Source organism: Cyphellophora attinorum, assembly GCF_001299255.1.
Source record: "Cyphellophora attinorum strain CBS 131958 chromosome Unknown Contig17, whole genome shotgun sequence".
NCBI lineage: Eukaryota > Fungi > Ascomycota > Eurotiomycetes > Chaetothyriales > Cyphellophoraceae > Cyphellophora > Cyphellophora attinorum.
Genome location: NW_017253245.1, coordinates 309625 through 334989, shown reverse-complemented (window position 1 = coordinate 334989; position 25365 = coordinate 309625). Strand labels below are relative to the sequence as shown.

General features: G+C 53.1%; 9 protein-coding genes across 9 annotated transcripts; 6 read left to right on the top strand and 3 right to left on the bottom strand.

Moving 5' to 3' along the window:
* Positions 1–1191: 1191 nt before the first annotated feature.
* Positions 1192–3677, bottom strand: AB675_5836 (uncharacterized protein; the record flags this gene model as incomplete). The annotated part of the gene is made up of 2 exons (XM_018146077.1): positions 1192–2560; positions 2656–3677. 2 exons carry the CDS (start codon positions 3675–3677, stop codon positions 1192–1194), a joined length of 2391 nt encoding a protein of 796 aa, XP_017998839.1.
* Positions 3678–6038: 2361 nt separating this feature from the next.
* On the top strand, positions 6039–7642 carry AB675_5835 (uncharacterized protein; the record flags this gene model as incomplete). The annotated part of the gene is made up of 2 exons (XM_018146076.1): positions 6039–6906; positions 6963–7642. The coding sequence occupies 2 exons, from the start codon at positions 6039–6041 to the stop codon at positions 7640–7642; spliced, it is 1548 nt and encodes a 515-aa protein (XP_017998864.1).
* Positions 7643–8787: 1145 nt separating this feature from the next.
* AB675_5834 (uncharacterized protein) lies at positions 8788–10647 on the top strand (the record flags this gene model as incomplete). Its single annotated transcript, XM_018146075.1, has 1 exon — positions 8788–10647. One exon carries the CDS (start codon positions 8788–8790, stop codon positions 10645–10647), a length of 1860 nt encoding a protein of 619 aa, XP_017998658.1.
* Positions 10648–10718: 71 nt separating this feature from the next.
* On the top strand, positions 10719–12623 carry AB675_5833 (uncharacterized protein; the record flags this gene model as incomplete). Its single annotated transcript, XM_018146074.1, has 1 exon — positions 10719–12623. One exon carries the CDS (start codon positions 10719–10721, stop codon positions 12621–12623), a length of 1905 nt encoding a protein of 634 aa, XP_017998687.1.
* Positions 12624–13366: 743 nt separating this feature from the next.
* Positions 13367–14408, bottom strand: AB675_5832 (Protein vip1; the record flags this gene model as incomplete). Its single annotated transcript, XM_018146073.1, has 2 exons — positions 13367–13599; positions 13652–14408. 2 exons carry the CDS (start codon positions 14406–14408, stop codon positions 13367–13369), a joined length of 990 nt encoding a protein of 329 aa, XP_017998719.1.
* Positions 14409–16892: 2484 nt separating this feature from the next.
* On the top strand, positions 16893–18216 carry AB675_5831 (uncharacterized protein; the record flags this gene model as incomplete). Its single annotated transcript, XM_018146072.1, has 2 exons — positions 16893–17625; positions 17678–18216. 2 exons carry the CDS (start codon positions 16893–16895, stop codon positions 18214–18216), a joined length of 1272 nt encoding a protein of 423 aa, XP_017998751.1.
* Positions 18217–19164: 948 nt separating this feature from the next.
* On the top strand, positions 19165–19527 carry AB675_5830 (uncharacterized protein; the record flags this gene model as incomplete). Its single annotated transcript, XM_018146071.1, has 1 exon — positions 19165–19527. The coding sequence occupies one exon, from the start codon at positions 19165–19167 to the stop codon at positions 19525–19527; it is 363 nt and encodes a 120-aa protein (XP_017998780.1).
* A 533-nt stretch (positions 19528–20060) lies between these two features.
* AB675_5829 (putative nicotinamide mononucleotide adenylyltransferase) lies at positions 20061–21348 on the top strand (the record flags this gene model as incomplete). The annotated part of the gene is made up of 2 exons (XM_018146069.1): positions 20061–20987; positions 21043–21348. The coding sequence occupies 2 exons, from the start codon at positions 20061–20063 to the stop codon at positions 21346–21348; spliced, it is 1233 nt and encodes a 410-aa protein (XP_017998733.1).
* A 297-nt stretch (positions 21349–21645) lies between these two features.
* On the bottom strand, positions 21646–24995 carry AB675_5828 (Ubiquitin conjugation factor E4; the record flags this gene model as incomplete). The annotated part of the gene is made up of 3 exons (XM_018146068.1): positions 21646–21782; positions 21838–24922; positions 24966–24995. 3 exons carry the CDS (start codon positions 24993–24995, stop codon positions 21646–21648), a joined length of 3252 nt encoding a protein of 1083 aa, XP_017998698.1.
* Between the last annotated feature and the right edge of the window lie 370 nt (positions 24996–25365).

The following is a 25365-nucleotide window of genomic DNA, read 5'->3' as shown; positions in this document are numbered from 1 at the left end:
TTGTGCTGTGCGACACATGAGATGGACCAATCTCCATACGTCGTCCGACAATTAAGTGTGGCGTCAATGCTGAGGTCAGGAAGCGCGAATTATCCCATAAGATGGCCTCCAAAATCAGTTCGAGACCCATCTGACAAGCACTGTCGAGGCTCGGAAGCAACGTGCCTTCCTCCACAGGAAAGAGATGACCCTCGCAGCTTCCGCAAGCCATGGCTGCAGTATACAGACACAGCAGGCCCGTCCTGGTCTTCGGCCGAAACTAATCGCTAGCCTGCACGATCTTCGTCCTTATTGATAGACGACAGGGGCATGTCTGTGCTGCTACATAAGCTGAGATCTGGAACAGCTTCACACGAGAGAGAAGAAAAAGTCAGCAGCACGTGGTAGAATAGCATTCCTTGGTTTCATGGCATGTTCAACATGATCAGCGGAGACTGCGCAGGCCTTTGTGGATAACGATATGATTTGCATTCTACATGATAAATGCTGTGGTTGTACACTTCCTGGGATGCCCGTGCAGGGTCTTAGTCTCCAGTGGGAAGCATTCGCCGATGCCTATGCCTCGCTGAGGTTCCCATATCTATGCCTAGTGCTCATGTGTCTCAGTAGTCTGCTGAGAAGCCACCTAAGAATACCCATTGCGCCTAAAAGATTGCTCGCTGCTCCGAAAAGATTGCCCATCGCGCCGGAAACGAATGCCTGCTATGCTGAAAGAAATGCTTATTGCGCCGAAACGAAAATCCATCGCTCTTTGCACCCGCTACTCGTAAGCGCTGGTGCTGATGCTGATCCCATAAAACGCCAAAGGAATTCGTAAGTTCGTAGTGACTCAAAACAGGAGCGCCTCTGAAGACGCAGACACTCGGTGCCCAGTCGTCTTTGGTGGTACGAGTAAGGTGTCATCTGATCGTTCCTGCCTCGTTCTGTGGTAGATTGCGTCTTGCCGCACTTTGTTCTGGTGCTTCATCTGAGGCTTGCTTTCAGACAATCAAGAGTCCGACTTTACTCTCTGCTACATCTCTGTCGTGGATGTGGGAGATCGTGAGAGCGTTGTGTATTGTTACAATTGTCGTACAAGAGATGGTCGCGCTGCTGAGGTGCCTAGCGATGCTCGCGAGCAATGCTTTGAAGCGTAGTGTGTCTGATGGCCAGGGTATTCAGTTAGCAGACGTTGTGTGTGGTCGTGATGACCTAGTAGGGTGGACGTGTCCCAAAGTCGGGGGTCCAGTCATCGGAATTGGGGTTGAACAGCAGCTCTGAGAAGGACATGTCATCGTCAACGTTGATGGAAAAATCCGAAACATCAAAGTTGCTATCGTCTCCCATCTGCTTGTGCTGAGTCTCCGTGAGGGGAGCAGATTCAGCGAAGTTGCCGCCGAAGCCGACCGGATCCTTATTCTGCATAGCTGGAATCGCGATGTCGGGATCAGTGCCAGGTCTCCAAGGACTTGGAGCTGCGCGGTTTGTATCTGACAATGACGCAAGTACACGGTCGAAGTCATTCGACTCGCGCGAGTGCTTCGCCGTGCCAGATGACAGAGCCTCATCGGTCTTGCCTCCGAAATGGCCGTACTGCCCAGGAGTGACTGTCTGCTGAGAGCCGATGTCATTCTGAGGCAGTTTTCCGGACATTGGTGGCGGGAAAAGGGGCGCCGAAGACCATTGCTGCATCTGCGACTCATGCACGAAGTTGCCAGACGCAGTCGGTGTTGGCGCATATGAGTGACTCATCCCAAACGGCGACAGTGCTGAAGGTCTGACGCTCGACCGTGGCGGAGCTCCAGACTGAGTCTGCTGCAAGGGTCGCTGAGGCGTTCCTGGACGCGAATGCTCGGCGAAGCGTACCTGAGCTGGACGATTGGCCTGCGGAGCGTACGAATTGCCGGTGGGCACCATGGGAGACGAGCTTCGCTGCTTCTCTCTTCGAGAGCTCGAGCGACCTACCGCGTCCAGATGATTCAACTTGGGCAATGTCGCGGTTGATGATGAGCTCTTGACGTGTCCGTTGCTCAACGCGCCAGCAAATTTTGTCGACGCATCAGTCGATGCTGAGAATGTTCGCTCAGCCTTGAGTACTGGCATCGGTCGTAGCTGACCTGCGACATAGCTGGCCATCGCTTGACGAACTTCGATAGGGGCCTTCTGGTAAGCGAGAGACAATTCGGCGCTGAGCGTGTCCTCAAAGCTTGCCAGGAAGAACTCAAGAACACCGTATGCTGTATTTCGGAGCATCGCCTCATCATTGGCGGTGGCTTCGTTGAGTCGCTGTTCGTGCTCAACCACAGTGAGAATCACCTCGAAGGGCTCGTTGTTTTGGTTGCAGATCGGTGGGAGCATTGTCTTGTCCGTCTGGAAGAGGTGATAGTCCGACAGAAACTTGTTGTAAGCTTCGTACCATTCTTTTTCGACCAGTTGAAGACGTTCGCGAAAGCTCTGGTGGACCAGGTCGCGATTCCGAACCATAAGGCGATCAGATAGAAGCATCTTGGTGCGCTGAATTTGGATGTCAACGCGCTGCTGATTCTCCATTTCGTCGGCGCTCAGCGGATAGGCTTGAGTGCTGTTCGGCTTTCGGATCAGGTCAGCAACAGCCGTCGAGGACTGAACACTGAGCCGAACAGGGCTGTATTTGGCCTTTACATCGCCTCGAATCACTTCGATCTAGTCTTCGAGAGCTTTTGACGCTTGCTGGTTGAAGCTTCATTGTGGTCGTCCTCGATATCGACATCATGATCATCATCGTCCATCTTGCGCTTCTGGACCTTAGCGTGACCCTTGGATTTGTTCATCCGGATCATTCGAAAGTAAGGCTTCGGCTCCTCAAGCATAGCATGGTCCTGCTCTCGACCGATGGCGTGTTGAAGGTAGTTGGCTGGCCGGTTGTTGGCTACGTCTAGTGCGAGTGGCGTGCGCGCGCCCTGAGGAAGCATGTTGTAGATTGCTGGGCCTTTGTAGCCTTCCGCAACGAAGATCCGAAGCATCTTTCCCCACACGTGATTAGGGTAATGCTCAGCGATTTCCTCAAGTTTCATGAGGGCCGGGATAACCACTTCTGGAGACTTGAATTGCATCAACCTCGCAGTCATTCGACGCAGTGGGGCTTGGAGTTTGATCGGACAGCGCGTCACCAGGAGATCGCGTCGAGCGTCGTCCAAGTAGCCGAGCCAGCCAACGCCAGCGTCCAAACCTGTGCCGATGGTCTGGGGTTCGCTGCTGTAGCGAGCCCGCTCATGGTTGTCTACCGTCGAGGTGCCCAAGGGCATGCGAACTTCAACCATCGATCCTTCATGTTCGAGTGGTTTCTCCTTAGAATTCCACCCAAGGAGCTTGTAGCGACCGGTCTGGTCGTCAAAGGGGTAGGCTTCTTTGTCTTCAGCCGTGATAGCGTGTAGACTTGGAGCAGCTCGGGGCAATGATGCGATAGTAGCGCTTCTTGGTCGACTCTCAGGCTCGGGATTCAGCTCCTCGACAGCATTAGAGATAGCATGCTCATTGGCATCGGCTTCTTGAACCATATCCATGGTCTGAGGCGGACGAGCGTTGTTATATGTATCGATGAGAGCTTCGCCATCAAATGCATCACCATACTCATCAGCAGTGTGATTCGCACCAAGGTCCTGATCCAACTCCTGGGGCTGAGAGCTGTGCTCACGCGAATGGGGCATCATAGCCTCCATCTTGGGTGGTGTAACCGGAATCCTGAAGCGCGTTAGTCAATTTTGACACGCAGATCACGTTGGATAGGCTTTACCAGTGACTATACCTTGGACAGAGACGTGAATGTATGAGAGATGTGCAGACTTGAGTCTCCACAAGGAGATTGTAATTCAGGTTATTCACACTCACAGACAAGCCTAGAGATCTTCTCTGGGTACCAAAGGGAGTGCAAAGGTGTGAGTGGGCAGGATTGAAGAAGAGTAAAGTTCAGAAGAAGTCGTGGATGGCTATGAGTCCTTGGAAAAAGGCACGTCGCGTTCAATGTAAGGCACGGCTTGGTTGCCTGGTGGTTACGCCTCAAGGCAAGGCAATAAGTGTCACTTACAAAGGCACAACTCAGTCTGTCACTTGTCTGAACGTCATGTAGGGAGGTCTTATCTGTAAAGTCCATCACTCAAGGCTATCACACTTTCAATTGCCTTAACGGTGACATTACCAGGCAAGGCATCGCGATGGGAAACGATGCCGTTAGGCAGGTGAAGACTTTGGCGGCGGAGGGAGGATCTCGGAAGCTGAGTTGGATGGAGCTGGTGTTTCGACGTCGCCAGATAATTCCGTTGATGAGCGGGGCAGACATGGACTTCTTTCGTAGGTTGACGGCACGGCATGGTGACCAGCTTTATGTTCAGTACTCTGCCCGTCCCGGAGATCAAGACATCCCAGAGCAGCCAAGCAAGGGCGGCATTTCATCGACGCGAGGCGCTGCGGCGACACTCGATGCCATCCCGGCGTCAGAATCGTAACCTGCGGAAGACACGTTAGCTTTTCGGAGCCGTTTCGACTGATGCTGACAGGGCAGCGAGACATCGCAGTTTGTACGGGAAGCATAGTGGCAATTGCAGCACCGCGTTAACAAGAGAGCAGCGAAAACGCTAAGTAAAGGTCATCATGGTGTCTACAAAATGTCCTACGTTGACGTTGATGTTGTAATCCGAAGTCCAGGTGGTTGCCTTGTGCCCCTGTCGTAAGGCGACCGGCGTGGGATAAGCCGCGGGATGAGCCAAAGGTGGCTGATTCTTCTCGACCTCCATCTCAGGGTGCATAGACGTCTTACTCTGTCTCGGTACATGCTCCATCACCTCAGCTGGCGTCCTTTCGTCAATGCAGCGACGAACGACGTCCGATCGAGCCACGAGCGCTGAGGTCGACCTGCACTACCTCTGGGAACGACACCTATTGCGCTTTTCAAAATACTGCTTTCTGTCCGTTCCGTTACCATTGCGGCCTGGCATCTGCCACACGCGATGCGGAAGTTAACGATCCGTACTATGGAGTGGCATAGTAGCAGATGTCCGTCTTCGTCCCGCAGAACGTACAACTGGAGAGGACATCCGTGGTGGTCGGTGGCTCCCTGAGTCTCTGTCGAGAAGACATGAACCATGCGGGTCTGACCTTTGTCATCCAACAAAGAATCGGCCTGCATTCAGATGTCAACTGTGAGCGTCAGATGGTAACGGCGGTGATCTGGCAATGCATAAGCCTCCGACTCGAGGGACGCCGTGGCCGCCGAATGATGCAACCGTGCCCCATTGGACTTTATTTCCTCGACTGATCGCCTTCCGTTTCCATGATTTACAACTATGCCCGTCTGATCATCTGAGCAGGCGTCTTGTCGTTGGAATGGGTAACAGCGGTCCTCCAGTAGACGGGTGAGCGATGATCAGGCTAGCGCTCTCATTAGGAGATTCATCGACCTCATACAAGGTCAGACATTGCTAACAGAGACGACAAACGCACGGCCGAGCATCAACGACAAGCGAGCATCCGAGCTCCCGAGCAGGAGCAGAGCCTGCGACAAGACGCACACCATAGGCACCGATTGCTACATGCGGCTTGATCTGGGGGTTCCAAGCCCAATCGAGCAAGCTCGAGCGGCCAGCAATCACGGCCCGAAGTACTTCATGCTCTAGTACGGCTGTGTCTCGTTGTTTCGCCCCCACATACTGTACCTACAGCCTTCCCTGGAGGAGATAGTAATCTGAGCACTCCCCGCCCGCTTATCACGAAGCCACCTGCGATGACCGACGTTTACGGCAAGGAGTAACACAGATGCGCTCGTCCTTTCGAGACACGATGACGGAGCTACACATCACCGATGAAGTGGCCTTTCAGGGTGACACGGTGAAGTCGCGAACAAAGTGAAGGCGGCAACGCATCGCCTGGAGCCAACGCCTCGTCGTCAGCAATACTTATATACATAGGCACTACTCTCACAACACTACGGTCGCAGTCTCCTGCGCCCAGCTCACACGGGGTCAGTCATACCTGGCACAGCCGAATAACCCCAGGCAGATTTTGCAGTCACCTGCTTGTCACAGAAGATGGAGACTTCCACTTCGCAGGAGTCACCCGTCATTTCACTGGCGAAAGCAACATCACCATTCGCTCGGCTGACGAATGTTCTGGTCGGACCTGGAGAGGAGAGATTTACGGTACACACAGACTTCCTGTGTCGTTTCCCGTTCTTCCGGAATTGTATGAGGGTTGGTATGAAAGAAGCCCGTGAAAACACCATACGATTGCCAGAAGATGATCCGGCGGGCTTCTCGCAGCTACTTTACTGGCTCTACACCAAGCAATTCGAGTACAACATCATCCAGGACGTGCACGATTGCGACGTCGCTGAACACAACGAAAAGTTCCCCGAGCCGCTCCAGGGCAACTTTGCGGCTATTCACAAAGCATATCTCATGGCCAAGAAGTTCTGTGTTGAAGAGCTCCAGAATTACGCAATAGACTGTCTACGCATCACGCTCGACAACTGCGCATGGGGACCCGAAGAATTGCAGCAAGCTTTCGACGAGCAAGACCCTCACGATCCTCTCTATAGATTGGCGTGCCTGTCGATAAGGCTGGAGTTCTTCTACAAGAACAGCGAGAGTTGGGAAACCATGCAGAAGGAGTCCTTCTGGTCGCCCTTTGCTGCTAAGAGCATGGAGAACATGGAGCTCGTGCTCAGGTCTCTCAGTTTGCATCAAGACAAAATAGAACTCGCTCGCGACGAGGATATTTGCAAGATCTGGCACACGCACACGGAGACTCCTGTATGCGAGTATGGATGTCGGTCGCACAAGTTTCCCGACACAATCGAAGCAGCTGATGCTGCACAGGCTACGAATCAGCAGCAATCCACCGCCGGAGCCGGTCTGGGAACCGAGAATGACAGCCATTCTTCTGATTCTGGCGAAAGTGTGGCAGTTCGCTGGATGCAGTGGACACAGCTCACGGAGATTCCATTGGGGAAGATTCAGAAGCAATCTACATGCATACACACCTCCTGCGCAAGTTCGAATACTTCTCGACGATGCTGGACGATCGTGGAGAAGTCGCTGGGAACCAGAGCACCTTACGATCGCCTGACTTTGATGCCGATGCTTTCGATCAACTGCTGCACTACATACTGCAGGGAGAATTCTCTTTCCGGCTTCTCGATGGTATAGACCACACAGCGAAACACACTCCGCCCGACAAGTTCGCCCAGAGATTTCGCACAATGCTCAAGACTCATCTCCTGGCTCGAAGACTCAGTGCGGAACGGCTTCAGAATCTGACCATCAACATCATCCGTTGGGCACTTCAGAAGGTCAATATTGGCGTCCAAGACTTGATCTATATCCTCGAGAATTGCGAGTCCGCACATGATCCACTTCGAAGGCTCGCTACTGCATCCTTGCAAATCAGCGCTCGGGAGAGCGGCACCTGGCCCGACTTCATACAGACGGACGTTTTCAAGGAGTTTGCGAATCTGAGCAAGGAATACATGAGCGTGCTGGCTTCCGCCCTGTTCCGCGAGGCTGCGGATAATGATCTAAACGAGTGGATAGGTCCGTGTTCGTTCCATGTCCATGAGAAGAATTCGACATGTGAAGGGCTCGAAGGCAGCATAGTTGATTCACAGGGATGGCACTACGACAGATACACATGAATATCTTGCCCAACTTACTGCAAACGACAATTTCTGCTCAGCAAAGGCCCCTCCACAATACAGGAGGTCGTGAGCACGTTGATGTTCTCGTTAGGGATCTTAGATGATGGGTCAGGTGAAAGAGCGCACTCATCATGATCAGACGAACTCAGAACAGCGAGGTACGCTATCGGGCAGGCTAGCATGGACAAATCTGAACTTCTCAGGGCACCTAGTAGGTGGGCAACGATCCCAGATCGCATATTCATGCAGAGCGTCGGTCAATACCTTAGCTTCTGTGTGACAATGGCCATCCACGAAACTGTGGTAGACAGGTACTCATACGGGTAGTTATCATGTGAACTTACAACGCTACCATAGGTATGACATTAGTATCAGAGGGACGCTAAAGCCCACCTGGCAGCGATGATACTTCGTGACTTACTGGAACTCATGTCCTTTTACCGCAAGCTCCGACACGCAGGCCACTGACGCAAGCATAGTCATTAAACGTTGATGGTTGTACTTCCCCTTGGTGTTGTCCAAAAGTACGTGGCAGCCTCGTGCCTTACCGCCTGTCAGATGAAATGTCAGATCTGAGCTCCAAGCACGATGATGAATGCCATGTGTGGCTCATGCACCTAAGATTGTAGCGACGTCCAGCTATACTCAGCCGAGCTTAGGCGTGGCGCTGGCCCGTACCACATGCCGGGGGAAACGCGTCGCGACTCGCTAGTAGCGAATAAGCTCGTGCGTTTCATCTCGAATTGAAAGCCCCGACGTCACTGGCAATGCGTGGATCTTGGCCGTTAAACGCTTTTCCAAGGTTTGCAAGATCAAACACCAGAAATTTGGGCGTTTGTCGCTTCCTATGCCTGCGAACAGACAGCCCGTCTCGCTTACACGCGACCTTGACGTTCATAGCTCATGGTCTGCAGACAGGGAAGCACCTTCAAGATCATTGACTTTCTTGCACGTTTCCCCCAAGCTTCACCAAACGTTCTTTCCCACGTCGAATAACATTTCGGTTGCGGTGGTGCACACGCCTAAGGGCACTCGGCAGTGACTACCACCTACAACGTCGAGATCCATCCTTGATACCTGACAGTTCCTAAGACAATCATGTTTACCAGATATCAATAAGACAGTCTGAGGCCTCATTCAATATGTCTGCTTTGAACTCCACGTTTAATAGTGCGGACGCCGAGAACGGCGTGACGAACAAGCAAGGGCTCTCCGCCGCACAGTTCGCAGCCTCCTTCATCACTGCCATCGCCCTATTTGCAGTTCAAGCTGCCATCTTCCTTCTCATCAAGGATCGATTCGCACGAATATACCAACCGAGAACATTCCTTGTCCCGGAACGAGAAAGAACAGCACCAGTCACACCGGGCTGGTTCAAATGGATCAAACCAGTCCTGAAGACTTCAAACTCCGAGTTCGTAGAGAAGTGTGGTCTTGACGCCTACTTCTTTCTGAGATACCTACGCACCTTACTCAAGATATTTGTACCGGCAGCATGTGTGATAATACCTATATTACTGCCCCTGAACGCAGTCGGTGGCAGGGGTGGTCAATGGGCGTTGCGCAATCCTCAAGACGACAACGCTTTGAATGTCACAGGTCTCGATGTGCTGGCATGGGGCAACGTGTCTCCCAAACATACGAGACGCTATTGGGCCCACTGGCTGCTGGCGAGCTCCCTCATCATCTACTTCTGCTATGTGGCCTTTGACGAGCTCAGAGGTTACGTCCGAATGAGGCAGGCATATATGACCTCGCCACAACATCGTCTTCGAGCATCTGCGACCACTGTCCTTGTCAGCTCCATTCCTGCAAAGTGGTGCACCGTGGAAGCCCTGGACGGACTCTACGATGTATTCCCAGGTGGCCTGAGAAACATCTGGATCAACAGAAACTTCGACGAGCTAAGCGACAAGATCAAGAAGCGAGACAAGTTCGCATCGAAGCTTGAGGCTGCAGAAACCGACCTCATCAAGAAATGCTTCAAGAAAAATGAGGAGAACCTGGCTAAGGCGGAGAAGCAAGCAGGCAAGAAACTCTCCAAGGATGAGAAACAGCGTCGTAAAGCCGTCAAGGATGCTGCTGGTCGTGAGGTTGCTAGCAGCCAAGGATTGGACTCGAACAATCCTCATCAGGTTAATCACACTGTTTCTGAGGCCCTCGGCGGTGACCACGAGTCCATAGTATCGTCCCTTGACGAGCAGAACGCCGAAACGCAACACGAGAAGAGGACTGTCCCAATACCCATCGTTGGTGAAGGCATCGAGGCCGTCAAGCATGGGCTCGGCAAGGTCACTGGCGGCATATTCGGCGGCATTCGTGGTGTCAACAAAGACATTAATGAGACGATTGATACTACTAACGGTTTTATGGCGACTGAGAATGACAGCAAGCAGGCCTTCGACACCAGGAGAGATCACAGCCGAATTCTCCGGAAGCCATTGCCCAACAGCCCACAATCCAAGAACGAAAAGACTTTCGGGACCACCCGTGCCACTCATGGTGCCAAGGACGCCTCTGCCCATGGCGTCGCCAGCAGAACAGGGACACAGCAATTCGATAAAGCAGACCATACTAGGCATTCTGGCTCTCAGGGCAGCACTCTTGGCAAAGAGAATCCCCAGCCAGAGCCACCTCTCACTGGATTTGCAAAGTTCAAGCGTACAATTGGGCTGACGTCTGAGCCCAAAGAGCCCGTAGATTATCCTTCTGCCTTCGAAGACGAGTTCACGCATGACCCTGAAGACGGCGTCTGGAGACGATACTTGACTGAAAAGGATCGTGACACTATGCGGCTTCCCATATTCGGATGGCAGTGGATGTTTGCGCTACCTTTCCTTGGTCAGAAGGTTGAAACCATTCGCTACTGTCGCGAACAGGTTGCTAAGCTTAACGTCGAGATCGAGGACGACCAGGCCAACCCTGAGCGATTTCCACTCATGAATTCAGCCTTCATCCAATTCAACCATCAGGTGCTGCGCACATGGCTTGCCAGGCACTGAGTCACCACCTTCCGAAGCAAATGGCTCCACGTGTCGTCGAAATTGATCCTAACGATGTCATTTGGGACAACATGTCAATACCTTGGTGGCAAGGTTACATTCGCACTACAGCAGTCTTCGTCATTGTTGTGGGCATGATCATCTTGTGGGCTATTCCTGTGGCGTTCACATCCGCCCTATCTCAACTCACCACTGCGGCGCACTCCTATAGTTGGCTACGTTGGGTTCTGGCGATACCAGCGTGGTTCCGAAGTGTACTTCAAGGTGTGCTGCCTGCAGCCTTACTGGGTTTATTGTTGTTCCTGCTGCCACTGATCTTGCGCTTCTTGTCGAAGACGCAAGGATTGCAGTCAGGGATGATGGTTGAACTATCGGTCCAGAAGTACTACCTTTTCTTCCTCTTCGTACAGATCTTCTTCGTTGTCACTATTGCATCGTCTGCAGTCCAATTCATCTCGGCCTGGACCAGTATCGAGGGGATTTCCAACATTCCTCAACTCTTGGGCCAATCGATACCAAAAGCAAGCAACTATTTTATCTCCTACATGCTTCTGCAGGCCTTGTCAGTCAGCTCTGGAGCATTATTGCAAGTCGGAGCTCTGGTCGGATGGTTCATTCTAGCCCCAATATTTGACAGCACGGCGCGTTCGAAGTTCAAACGCCAGATCAATTTGTCCAGCGTTCAGTGGGGTACCTTCTTCCCAGTCTACACGAATTTGGCATGCATTGGTCTAATCTACTCGGTCATCGCGCCGTTGATCCTGATTTTCAACATCGTTACCTTCTCGCTGTTCTGGTTTGTCTACCGATACAACACGCTTTACGTCACACGCTTCACCATGGATACCGGCGGTTTGCTGTATCCGAATGCCATCAACACGACCTTCGTGGGCGTCTATATGATGGAAATCGCGCTGATCGGAATGTTCTTCCTCGTTCGAGATGAGAACGATAACGTTGCATGCGAAGGACAGGCCATTGCAATGATTGTCGTTACTATCCTCACGGGCATATATCAGTATCTCCTCAATCAAGCCTTCAGTCCGCTGTTCAGATATCTTCCGATCACGCTGGAGGACGATGCTGTGCGCCGAGACGAAGAATTCGCGCTGGTCATGCGCAAGAAGCACCGACAGGAGAACTGGGACAGAGAAAGCGAAGACTTAGAAGACCGACTTGAAGACAACGAGCGCCGCGAGCGTGCCGAGAACGACCAGCTCGAAGAACATGAGCTTCGTAACATCGAAGATGACAAGCAGAGACGGCTATCGAAACGCGACTCTCAAGGTATACCTGAGCTCGAGCCGTACGAGTTCCAGAACCCGGAGATCATGGCGAGCATCGACCAAGAAAGCAAGGGTTTTCAGATACTCAAGAAGGCCGCCAAAAAGACGGCGGCGCCTTTGTTGAAAGTGCCTACGCGCGAGAGCCGCAAGTCGTCCTGGGCTGACCGAGACAATGCTCGAAATCGCAGATCAAGCCAATTCGGTGGCAACGAGAGCCATTCGCGGGTCAGAGGCAGGTCAGATTCGTACTCAGAACTTGCAGATGATCAACATCATGATGGCCATAACACAAGACGCAAGTCTCCGCCAAGAAAAGTGCTGGACCAGATCAACGCATTCAACCCCTTGACGGGCGACGAGAAAGACATCGAGGCGCAGCGCAATGCGCGGAATCAGCTTGCAGATGCGCTGTACGCTGGCCGCAACGACGAACTGGAGGACCTCACGCCCGAAGAGCGAGATGCTTTGGTCCAGAGAGCGTTTCAGCATAGCGCGCTGCGAGCTCGACGACCGGTCATCTGGCTACCGAGGGATGAGCTCGGGGTCAGTGATGACGAAGTGAAGCGGATGGGCCGGTTCAGTCGACATCTGTGGGTGAGCAACGTCCGGCAGGGACTGGATTCGAAGGGAAGGTGTGTGTACAGTGGTGCGCCGCCTGATTTCAGCGAGATTGACTTGATCCGATTGTGAGGATTATGAGCGATTCTAGCACGGGATAGCATAGCAAGCGAATGCCTGAAGAGCGACAGGCTGGAGTTCGTCCTACTACGACTTGATGATGTATGGATACTCTAACGATCAAAACTATCCATAACTTGTTTACGTGCTCTTTGTACTGTGAAACGTATCGATAGCTCTTTGTTAATTATCCGTTCTTCCGTCCTATATTCACCGGCACCTCGATCCTATGGCACCCACTGGCATAGTTGCGGGAGTAGGAGCTCTCGATCTCAAGTGGGAAACTTGTCACCCGGCAACAGATACGTTCTTTGGAATGCTCGGTAAGCCGGTCGTGTGCTGGAATACTAGTCATCCGGTCTGCTATCGCCAGGCGTGTCATCCGACGCAATATTTGCCCAACTGTTTAGTCAACCGGCTTGGCTTCTATCAACTACCCCCTTGGCCACGTCTGCCTCCGCTGAGCAGTTCATCTCACAAGGAGTGAGTGCGGCTCTTTGTGAGCGTTAGTTGACTCGCAGCTCCAGCAATCATCATTGCATCGGATGAAGACATATCAGATGAACACCTCTGCTCGGTACGAGGGTTGAGTGGGCATACGCAAGAAGAAGAACACATATATTTGAGAAAGCCTCCATTGCTGTTGAAACTACTCATACAGTATGGGATCGATACGTGACACGTGCCGAACCCGATCGCCTGTCATGCTGCGGTCCTCTATCATCTAGCGAGACTGTTGATGCTCTTGCTCATCCTCAGACACTACCTGCTGGCAGTTGCTGACCCGACGCCTGAGCGGCCTCTTTGGCCTCGGAGGTTGCAGACGTGGATGACTTGGCGCAGTTCGAGCAAGCGCAGTGGCCAGGTGCGCATGGGCAGTTCCCATCGCTTCCACCACATTTGCAGACCGTCTTTTCGGTGTTTTTCACTGGTACTGGCTGGTTGTCGCCAACATCGCTCTTGGCGCAGTTTGCGCAGTTGCAGTGTCCTGGAGATTTGTTAGTACGCCATGGGCTGCAGTGATTAAGAACGAGACCTACCTGGGGCACAACCGCAGACACCCTCGGAGCCACCACACTTACAAACAGTCTTGTCTGAGCCCGGGACCGCCTCTGGCTCGTGGGTCTTGCCGCTCTTGAGATCTGCCAGTCTGCGAGCTTCGTTGTGCACATCCCTGACTTGCTTGTCGCCCTCGACATAGAATTGTCTGACTTTCTGGCCGGTAGGCGTGTTGAGTGCCTTCTCGAAATACGTGTTCAGGCTACCCCATGCACTGTAAGCCTTTTCTGTCACACCGTACTTGTTGTCGACAGCAGCGGCTTTGTCGCTCGCTTTGGTCTTGTTGTCGAAGTTTGTCAATGCTGCGGTGAATCGCTGGCTGATGCCGTGCTTCTGGTCCATGGAAATGGCGGACTGGATCACATTGTCGGACAGCGTGTAGCCATGAGCGAGATACTCTGCGACGATTCGTGATCTTGGCTTGTCTTCTTGTGAGATGTGGTCATCGCCGGTCGAGGAGGACACTGCGGCGCCTGCCTTGTGTGCAACATCGTCTATGGTGCCGGCTGTGGTGACGTGGACTTGAGACTTGCCGAGTTGGGTGTTGTCGAGGAGGAGGGCTGTCTTGGCCGCGGTATCCTTCTCAAAGGTCACGGTGGCTGACTTTGAGGCATCGCTGGCGTCGGACTCGGGCTTGATGGACAGCGAAGTGATCTTGCCACAGAATGAAAAGAAGTCCTTCACTTCCTTTTCGCTTGTCTCGTGCGAGATGCCTGAGACGTGGACGGTGGTAGACATATTGATAGGTTTCGATATGTGAGGAATCAGTTCACAATACTTGTGTGGTCTCTTGTTCGAGTTATGAGAGAAGTAGTCGATTTTATTGATTGATGGAAGACGCAAACAAGGGACAGAATTTCTATGTGTGTTGCGCCTGTTTGGACTCCTTCACTTCATCATAGCGGGGCAGTGACGATGACGTTGATCTGCATACTAGGCCTCATACGATCTAGATCATGTGGCTTGACTTTTGCGCCACACCAGGCAGCCACGTTCTTCGAACTTTTTTGGTACATTGATCTGGCGCGGCGTAGATCAAAATTGTTTCGATGGTCTGAGCCTTTCACGTCCATCACCGGCCACTTCATGAGTCGTATGTCGTATTTCGCAGATCTGCACACTTGCATGACTTCGACCGCACGATCAGTGCGGATCGGGCTGTGGCCAGATCACCCACAAGGTGACAGGCCATTGTTCGACCTCATTACGCTACACTTACCTGTCCACAGGCGACATGAGTCCTTCAATGAGATCGAAGAGCCGCCCGGCCAGCCGTAGGGGATGACCACGGCCGATCAAACGCTTCTTGCAAGTAGACTTCGACCGTGTACACTCGACGTTTTCTCATGAGCAAGCAACTAGAGTTGCGATCGTGCCAGGCCTTCGAGGGGACTGATATTGTGACAGCAGAGAACGGGTCGAAGGCCTCCATACTGACTCCGAGTGAAGGCAGGTGTACAGTCAGCCGGACACTACAGCCTCCATTTACTCGGATAGTATGCGATCTGGACATGTCTGTCAGGCCTCTGAACTCAGTCTGGCGTCTCAGGAAGATATTTCCGGACTGTTGCGCAATGACCACTCCAGACTCCAGACAGCCGCAAGTGGCAGCTTCATGTAAGTGGACGGTAAGCGAAGGTAATGGTACGCAAGCTAGCGACTAGGATTTCCCAGCAGAGATTGAATATTGAAGGCTTGCGTAGCGTTGAAGATCATCGCATAACGGTATAGATGTGGACAGCCGGCAGACACAGGAGAGTAGATACTGACGCGGCAGATTGAGCACGAGGCCACCCCTTCAGGCGCCGTTGTTGAAGTTGTTTAGTGAGGTCAGCGAGCATCAAGCACCTTGAAATTAAGGCTGGTTTTGAACCTGTTGCCAGAACCTGAGGGGCCAAAGGCATGGTCAAATGTCGAGATGGAGATGACCCATCAGCGAAATGAGTACTTAGGAATTTAAAGCTCTGGGGAAGGCTTTGGCCGGAGGTGATCTCATACAAACAGAGACTGATGTTTGAGGGCAATTCCCTGACAAGCGTGAAAAAAAGGGCTTGGTACATATTCAAGCCGCGTTATTATTTGCGTCCTACCGGTAAATGAGACTGCAGTAGCAATTGTTGTTAATCAAAAGGACCCGGCGGATGACAAGAATGGCGTGCGACACAGCATACAGTACCACTGTACCACGCAGTCTTTGTCGTTGCGCCGATGACGCGGTCCGACTGTGCAGTCGCAATAGCAACCCATGGTTTCAATCTCATTTGGAAAGGCGAAATGAGTCTGAGGTGGTTCGTATGGCCGGCTGTCTGACCTCGCGACTTTCGCAACCCAGCAAGCCGTCATCGGAAGAGTCAGGCGATAGTATCACTGCCCTGTCGCTGTCAGGCTCTCCCTAGACAACCGACAAACGCAGCAAGCATTTACACACCTCATTGTCGTCGGACAGATGCAACGGCACAAGCAAGGACGAAACCACTTTGCCAATAGCTTGCAGATCCGACTTGTCTCGCGTTTTCGAGATCATCGTCGGTGTCAAGACCATGTAACCTCCGACCAGGGCACAGGAAAAAGGCCATCAAAGGCCGCCGTGTTTAAATGAGATGTTCCTGAAGTGTACTAGTGATGTGTTTCATGAGCAGCCAAGCGACCAGGTGGACATCTGGAGCCAATCCCTTTTCGTGCCAAGTCTCGGCTCGTCGCCCCTTTTGGTGCCCACACCCAACATCGTTTGCACTGTTCATCGCTCACCTTCGTTTCCCAGTGAGACGCTCCCAACCGTCCATGGGCTTGTCTTCAGCCAATAGTCGGTCTTGTCACTGCTGGGCACGCCCGCAACTCCTGGTTTGTCCGCCCGGACATCATCGTGGATGCTGAGTCTCCTCAAATTTCACCACAAGCTCGTCAACAGGTGGGTCGCCGGCCATGGCACTAGTGTCCCTAATCTCGAATGCTGCCGCTACAAAACCTCTACCTCGAGCCGTAGCAGTAGGCGGCTCTCCTTTCGTTCAGTGCTCTTCACTGTCAGTCTTTTCGCAGTCCAGCTACTGCAGTCATTCCTTTACACGGTCGCTCGTCGACTACCACTCTCGTTTTTCCGCAGCATCTCCTTCAGCGGTAGATTCCGCTCCGTAGCTCTCGCTCCCAAGGACAGGTTCCGCAGCAAAACCAACAGCATCACGATCCAGTACGAATTAAACGTTTGGAAATAGAAAAGTCGTCAGCATGCAGTACAAGTCAATCGCTTTGTTGGCCGCCTCCTTGGCATTGGTCTCAGCCGACGGATGGGAAGACAAGACCTCGCAGCCCGTCGAGGGCGGTGTGTCTACTCCCACCGACAAGCCGAGCCCACCTACCGACAAGCCGGTCGAGGGTGGCGAGGGTCCCACCAAGCCAGCTCCTCCCGCGGAGACCACGACCACCAGCGCCTACACCTGGGCGGATTACACCTCGTCCACCTCCCCAGTAGCTGACGCGACCACTTCAACCACGACCAGCGCCTACACCTGGGCGGATTACACCTCGTCCACCTCGCCAGTAGCTGACGCGACCACCTCCTCTACCACTACCGCCTACACCTGGGCCGATTACACTTCCTCCACCTCCCCCGTGGCTGATGCAACGACGTCAACCACCACTACCGGCGTTTATTACTGGGGCGACTACACTTCCTCCTCCACCAGCCCAGTCGCTGATGCGACCACCACAACAACGACCGGCTACACCTGGGCCGACTACACAAGCTCTACCACCAGCCCGGTTGCTGATGCGACCACTTCGACCACTACCTCAGCTTACTACTGGGGCGATGAGTCCAGCGTCCCAGTCGAGGGTGGCGAGACCTCCACCACGACCACTACCACTCACTGGGCCGACTACGTACCCAGCCCCTCCCCAACTCCCGAGACGCCAGTTCTGGGTGGTGAGGGCGCTGGCCCTGACTGTGGTGTCGTCACTGGTGAGTCACCAAGATTGATTTATGTCTGATCGCATTGCTAATGAGATTCTAGTCACCAAGACCAACACTGTATACTGGACTGGCGAACCTACCGTACCCACATCTGCTCCTCCGGCGCCACCTGCTGAGGAGACTCACTGGAGCGATGCCCCAGCCCCACCTGCGCCGTCCGCACCTGCTGCTGCTCCAGCTCCCCCAGCTGGTGACGATGGTGGTTCAGACTACATGGCCATCGCCAACAAGTACTTGGCTCTTGCAGGCGTCCGCCCACTCGATTTCGATGCCAAGCTTCAGGCCAATGCCGTCGATGCCGCGAACTCCGCTCAAGGCACGCTCACTCACAAGCTCAACCCTGGCTCTTTCGGTCAGGTCCTCGCACCTGGTAGTCCTGACATGGAGTCGTTCGAGCATGTCTTCGTCGGCGGGTGGTTGTGCGAAGTCAGCCAGCCAGGAAGCGTGGACTGTGGCGAGCAGACCATCGGCTGGAACCACGCTGGTCAGACCGGCCACGCCGACATTCTCATGAGCAGCAAGTACACCAAGATGGGATGCGGCTGCGAGGACGGCATCTGGGCTTGCGATGTTGCATAAACGCGAAACCTGCACAGAGGAACAAGGAGTTGTACCAAGGAATCGAATTCAAGGGATTGGATTCAAAGGAGAAGGAGATGTAGGAAAGTTCTTCTGGATGTTGGATATTTCATTTCGATTATGTGTGTAACTCAAGGCATCTGTTCATCAAAACGTCTAATGTGTTCTGAAGTTCACACAAACACCCCCTTATTTCCCACACGGACGTGGTAGACGATAGATTATCTCAGCAGCATTCGTCCGTACGCAGTTCACGAATTCAACGCAATGCTAAACTATCGTTCTATCACGTTTCTTTGATATGCTCCGCCGTTTTCTAGTGATATACTCGGCGGTCTTGCATGCTCCGACACCAGAGCGCTCCTGCCGTCCCAGCAACCTTTCAAAGATCAAGCTTTCCGAAATTCCGACATCCAGCTAAAATCCAATTTCTTGGAAGGCGCGCAGAGGGTTTGGCACCAACAAGCAAATATGACGGAATGGCTTCGCGCTGCTTTGCACTTGTACCTATTCGTTGCCGTCTTTTGCTTATTCGCTTCCAAGCACGTGTTGTTGCTTTCGCGATTCGACGACCCCTCATTCTGAGCCCCCCACTACACGCTTACCATATCTTATCTGAAGTTGGCGCCGGTTGCCGTCTAACCTGGTCGTCCGCCGGCGAACAGATCTGCCTTGCCTGCTTGTGGCCAGATCGTGCCGCCCGTTCCTGGGGCCATATGACGCAGCTCATCGCGAGGTGCGCCCCGATTCTTGGGAATCTACCTGCTGACCAGAAATGGCGTCAGTGGGGCAGCAATTGGTAGGTAGGTATTCATAACTACTGCAGGTCCTTCTTACTGCAAGCCCCAAACTTCTTCGTACATAGTCCAGAGTGTCAGCCAACCTTCAGAGCAAACCATACCTCGCACAGCCTACCTACCCTCGGCCACTCACCCCCCAAGGCTCAACATGGAAACCGTAAAATCTACCGTCAACAGCCTACTCGGCACCGGCAACAAGGAAGACACCACCACCACCACTGAGCATACCAGCACTGGCTCCGCAGACTCCAAGCCCGACACCACGTCCAGCACTACCGATAGCTCATCGAACGACTCGCCGGCCACAACTCAAGGCTCCCGCACTCTCGAGGGCGGCGGCGATGCTCCAACCAAGGGCAATGCCAACTTGGGGTCAGATCTGGACAAGACGCTGAGCGGCCCCAAAGATCCTGCTTTACAGGGCGAGGAGCACCCGAAGATGACTGGGACGGGGGCACCAGGATCGCACTCTGCGATATTTGGGTTGACACCGGATGGAAAGAAAGAGTGAAGCGGACAAGCTGGGATGGAAGTCTGGCGGAGGTAGCATGGTGTTTGCGAGAGCGATGTTCTCCATGGGAGTTTTGAGAGAGTCGGAAGGCAAAGGTATATTAGTACTTTTAGTGGACAATACAGAGGAGTTGAACCTGGAGGAATTCGAAAGCTATATGTGCTTCAGTCGCACAACATGCGGTACAAAGTCTGCTAAACAACCCCAGACGCATATGGTTGCCTATCAAACCATGAGTCGGTAGCTGTAGGAAGGCAATGGAAGATGCTCGGCGGGTGATGGTGTTCCACTGCACAGTCCGACTCAGGCAGTGAATCGCTTGACACCGAGGCCAATATATGTCATCCGGACTTGTAAGTGTCCTGTCATCCGGTCTGACATGAGTCCAAGAGATTGTCCGGTGTGGTTTATACATCTTGTCTTCGACCTTAGCGAGTCGCCCTCCCTAGACCATCGTGACCTAGCATGTTTGCAAGAGAGCCTTGCCAATGTGATCGACGGGGCGAAGAGGCAAACAGACCTCCGACGTAATGATGTCCAAGCCCAGCGACTCTTCCAATAACACCTACAGCAATTTCCAGACTAGCGACATCATGCCCTCCACGCAGAAGCTGCATAAGCAATTCTCACAACTCCTTCTAGAATTCAGCAAAGCCCCCAGGGAAACGTTCCGGATCATCTACACCCATCCGCCTCCAACATCATCCGATATACCACCGACCGACACAAACTCCCATCCTCGCCACAGATGCCAAAAGCTGTTCGTGCTAGACTCGAGCTTCAACCCACCGTCTCGCGCGCATCTTGGCGTTGCGAAAGCTGCTGTGATTGATTCTATCAAGCATCATCGCCCAACATCAGGCCGGACTTCGACAACCCAATCGTCGTCCTCGGACGGCAGGTCTAGTCAAGGAGATTTCCCAGAGCAACGGCTCATACTGCTCCTCGCGACCGAGAACGCGGACAAGGCACCCAAGCCAGCGGACTTCGCGGATCGGCTGGTCATGATGGTGCTCATGGCACAGGACTTGCGTAGGCAATTGCTACAACTTGATAGGAATGACGCCGATACCGACGCCAGCGGCAACAACAGCAGCGGACAGCAGCCCAGCAAGGGAGCAGCGACTGACGCTGCAGCCTCAGATGGGGCACGGCCACCAGTATCTGACGAGAAATCGCCCTACGCCATCCCAATCGACATCGCGATCACCAAAAAGCCCTACTTCATGGACAAAGCCGCCTCAATCTCCTCTTCCGGCATCTACTACTCCCGCCAGCCCAACCTCACCACCACATCAGCAGACTCACCAGTCGAGCAAACGCACCTGACAGGCTTCGACACCCTGACCCGCATCTTCCACCCCAAATACTACCCGCCCGACCACACCCTCTCCGCCCTTCAACCCTTCCTCTCACACCACCGCATCCGCGCGCTCATGCGCACGGGGCGAGGACGGGAAGTATGGCTCGAAAGCCCAACAGGAGAACTGGTTGAGGGATCTGGCTAACGGCAAGGCCGAGGATCTTCAGGTGAAGAGGGAGGATGGGGAGAAAGAGTGGATCAGTGGCAAAGGCTTTGAGAAGGAGTGGTTGGAGAAGGTTGAGCTGGTGGATGACGAGGAGTTGGAGGGGGAGAATGTGAGAGGGGTGAGTAGTACGTTGGTGAGAGAGGCCGTGGGGAAGGGGGACTGGGAGGGCGTGAGGGGGTTGTGTGGGGAGGAGATTGCAGAGTGGGTAAGGGAAAGGGCCCTGTATACTAAGACGGCAGAGGAAGCCAAGGGCAACAGGGATGGTGGTGGTGGCGGTCAGGAGAAGCTCTGAAGAGCGAACGCATAAAGTGAGGAGCTGGATGTGTACATGGGTCGTAAGGCATCTCGGATGCCAGATCTGTTTGTCTACTGTATCTATTACCTGGTGGAAGAAGACAGGATTCATGTCCATAAGCCTGATCTCGTCTAAGTGCCTCGATTGTGCCACGATGAAAACATGCAGATGTCGTTGGGCATTCTGAATGCAGAGTGATGGGTTCGGCCGAGAGATCTATAACCGGAGAACAATGGTGAGGACTTCGTGCAGGGTGAACACATCTGATAGCCGTCGCGACCTTCGACTTCTTCTCTACTCAGTCGTGTCCATCATCTCGACAGCCTCTTCGGGCTTCGGCGCCTCCTGGGTAACGGTATCGACAAACCCTTTCTTCTTATCGCCGATTCGCTCCTGCTTGAAGCGCTCGATCTGTTCCTTAATGTCCGTTGCTAGACGTGCTTGTCAGTATGTGTGATATTCTTGCATAGAAAAGGCTAAACTCACCAGGTAAGACCTCCTCAATCGTCAACGGAACGCGATTGAAAGGATCGTGCGGATCACTGAGCAGATGACTCCGAATAGTGCTCCTATCCATAACCGTCTTGGATACCGGCAGGATGACGGGGTCCTCCATGAGAGTGTACATCAACGGATCGAGGAACTCATCCGGGATATCACCCAATTCAGCCTCTGCATCGTCGTCGTCTTTCTTGGCTTTGGCGATCGCAAGCACCAGGCTGTGCCAGGTCTTGATCTCTTCAGGCGACTTCAGCCCCTTCGTCTCCATGATCTTGGCGGCCTGCGCGAAATTGCCCGGTTTGTAGGAGCGTCCATCGCGAGCGACAGCGAGCACGAAATTACCCTTATTGCGCAGATTGATGTAAACGTCGATGATCTCCCCGAGGAGCTGGCGAGGGTTGAAGTTGTATTCTTGGAGATTGTCTACTTTGAGTGTAGATGATTTGGGCCCAACCATAGCGTCTAGATTGTAGTCCAGCATGTCGGCCAGACGCTGGACGATCTCGGGCATGGTGAAGGCGTCAGAGAGGGCTCCGGTGAAGAGCTTGAGCATGTCGACCGTCTCATTGGTGAGTTGCATGTACGATTTGGCTTTGTCCTTTGCTGCTTGTAAGGACTCTTCTTTCGTGCCACGCTCTTCTTCATTCAAGGTCGTGCCTGCTGTTGCCAGCTCGTTCGTTAGCTCGTAGATTGAGTGGAATGAGGTGAACGACTCGTCTAGGACGAATGTGACGTCGTTGAGCAGCAAGTTGACAAAGCGAACGAAGAACTCGATGTTGACCTTAGCTTCTCTCAGCAACTTGTCGCGGTAGATAGTGTTCGGCCATATGCATTTGATGATCTGGAAAATCTCGTATCGGACGTTAAATTTGTCGAAGAATTGGCCGTGGCCTCCCATAAACTCCGCTTCGATGAAAAATTTCATCATTGAATGCAATAAATGTTTTATGGCAAACGGTTCGCTGTTGTACAAGTCTGCAAGGATGCCTTGACCGCCACGTTGCCATGTCCACGTTCCTCTAAATAGGATGGTAACCAGTGACGCCTTGAGATATGGATTCTTGATGTATTCTGAGTTGTGGAGGAAAGTTACACAGAGCATTATGAGCTCCGCCGGCTTTTGTTGCGCGATGACATGAGGTAGATTGTACATGATGAAGCCAAAGTTTCCGCTGATGATATCCAAGAAGTATTCGGGTAAGCATTTGAAGTCTTCCGGCTGTTCTTTCGCAAGAGGTAGTGTCAATGGCTCAGCAGGGTACTTGCGATTGGTCGAAACCTGCCGTAATAGCCAGACTGTGGTGAACTTCATGAATTGCATGGACCGTGCCTGGGAGACCTCGTCAAGCAGTATGCCTTGTGCGGCATATTTGAATGACATCGCCTTGTCGTGTTGGTCCTTGAATTTTTGCAGGGCAGTATCGAATTGCCGCAATTGCATGGGGTTGTTTACATATTTGTGCCGTTCTGTCTCGAAGTGTTCGATTTGTTTGCTCATATGCTTGAGCTCGCGATCGAGGTCCTTCATGCGGTTCCGGATTGCTTCGATGCCGTAGTGGTGAGCGGCAGCAGTCAGGAAGAAACACTCGGAGACGAAATTGTTCTTGCCCTCAGCGACCTGGCCGTAAAAGGCATCAGACTCATGCTGATCGGCATTGATCTTTGTCTCATCCTTTAGGTCGACGCGCGATTTTCTCCTTAAATATGCAACTTCGACCTTGTCGATTTTGGAGAAGGCAGCGTCCATGAATGGTTCGCAGAGCTGGTCAAGACATGTGTTGACATTGATCATGAAGCCATCACTCGAGACGGTGCTCATGTCTACTCGCATGGCTCTTCGCTTGTGGTTCGAGTTGACCACGAATGCGAACCAGTCCAATACTTTCTCTCGGCATTGCGGCGATGAGCGGACAAGGGTGTTGATGATATCGAACAATTCAGTTTGGTGTGATCGAAGAGACAGCTGCAGTGCCTGTTGTGCATTTCTGATCCGACTGGGGTCCAGGGTTTTCGGACCTGGAAAGTACTGCTTGGTGACATCGGCTTGTAGAGGCGAGATGGCGAAATAGGGACCGAGGAATGTCTGGGCTTCAATCACCGACGCCGGTACCGACGGGTTCACGAAAGTTTCTGACTCTACCAGAGCAGCTGCAACCACCTTTGATCGGAGTAGTCGCCGAAGATTGGCTGTGTACCGCTGGTAGTCGCTGTTCATCGTTTCCCGGGCCAATCGTCTGCTCAATTCCTCCATTGCAGCGATGAACGCAGGCTTGAGACTCTCGTCCTCGTCGAAGCGATTCACAAGTTCCGTCAGGAAGTCATCGTCCAGGCCCTTTTCCTCGTCTGCATCTGCTAGTAAATGGTCTGCAAATGCGGCTGTACCGTTGTACTCCTGGCCAAACATGTCCGGTAACGTGAGCGCGAAGATAGTCCAGCTCATGCATAACCGTCTGGCCTCAGTGAGGATGTCCCATTTGGGGTTCTCAATCGTCTTGTCCCTGAATGTCCGCCGTATTCGATTGACCCGCTTCCATGAGCTGAGTAGCCAGTCGTGTGTCTTGACCTTGCCGAGATTCTGGCCACCCTCCATGATGGCCTGTTCCAGGTTGTCGACGCTCAATCTCAACTCTTTGCCATCTGCCTCGAGCTCTCCCCGCAGACCGGGTAGTGGGAAGACAGTATTGCCACCAGCATCTCGAGACTGTGACGGATCTAGCGACAGCCGGAATATTGACTTAAGGCTCCGGTCTTCATACTGCTCCAGCGTCTCTGCAGGCCTAGCAGGCGCTGTACTCGATGATCTTGAACTTGTGCGCTCCTGGCCATTTGTGTCTCGTTTCTGCGGAGTGACACCAGCGGGCGTTATTCGTATCGGGGCTGGTGCTGTCGAGGTGGGCGGACTTGGGATCTTTCGTACGGGCACTGGAGCCACCGATGGTGTCTGTGAGGCAGATCGAGCATTCTCTGCTGTCAATGACTGCGCCTCGGTGGTGGTCGTATCGGTGCTCTCAGGCGAGGCGGCGGGCGTGGAGGACTGTTGTTGGAGTTTGGCCAGTCGCTTGTTGCGAATCTGCTGCCGTCAGTATAGTCATGCAGCATACACGTGGTCATACCTTGTCCGCGTCTGAGCTGGGCTCCGCCATGGTGTTGTGTCTAGAGGCAACGACAGATCCGACGGCGAAGTCGAGAGGAGAGTCAATGTATGGCGGTCTCAATATGGATGAATAATGTAAAGTACTACTACATACCTACCCCGGGCACTCATCAGACTCGTAAGTGGGGCGTACTCCAACAGGCGCAGATGCCCGAAGAAGCAGGCGGAATCCGACAATAAGGCAACGCATTCAGGCGGCCAAAGCCACTGGTGAAGCCTGATTATGGGTCACTACAGGTCTGCAGTACCCGATTCACTTAAATGTGTGCTAGCGGACCTCTGGAAGATGTAAAGAATTCTGTACATTGCCAGACATCGAGTAGTGGGATGTTTGACCAACATGACTACCTGTCGGCGAC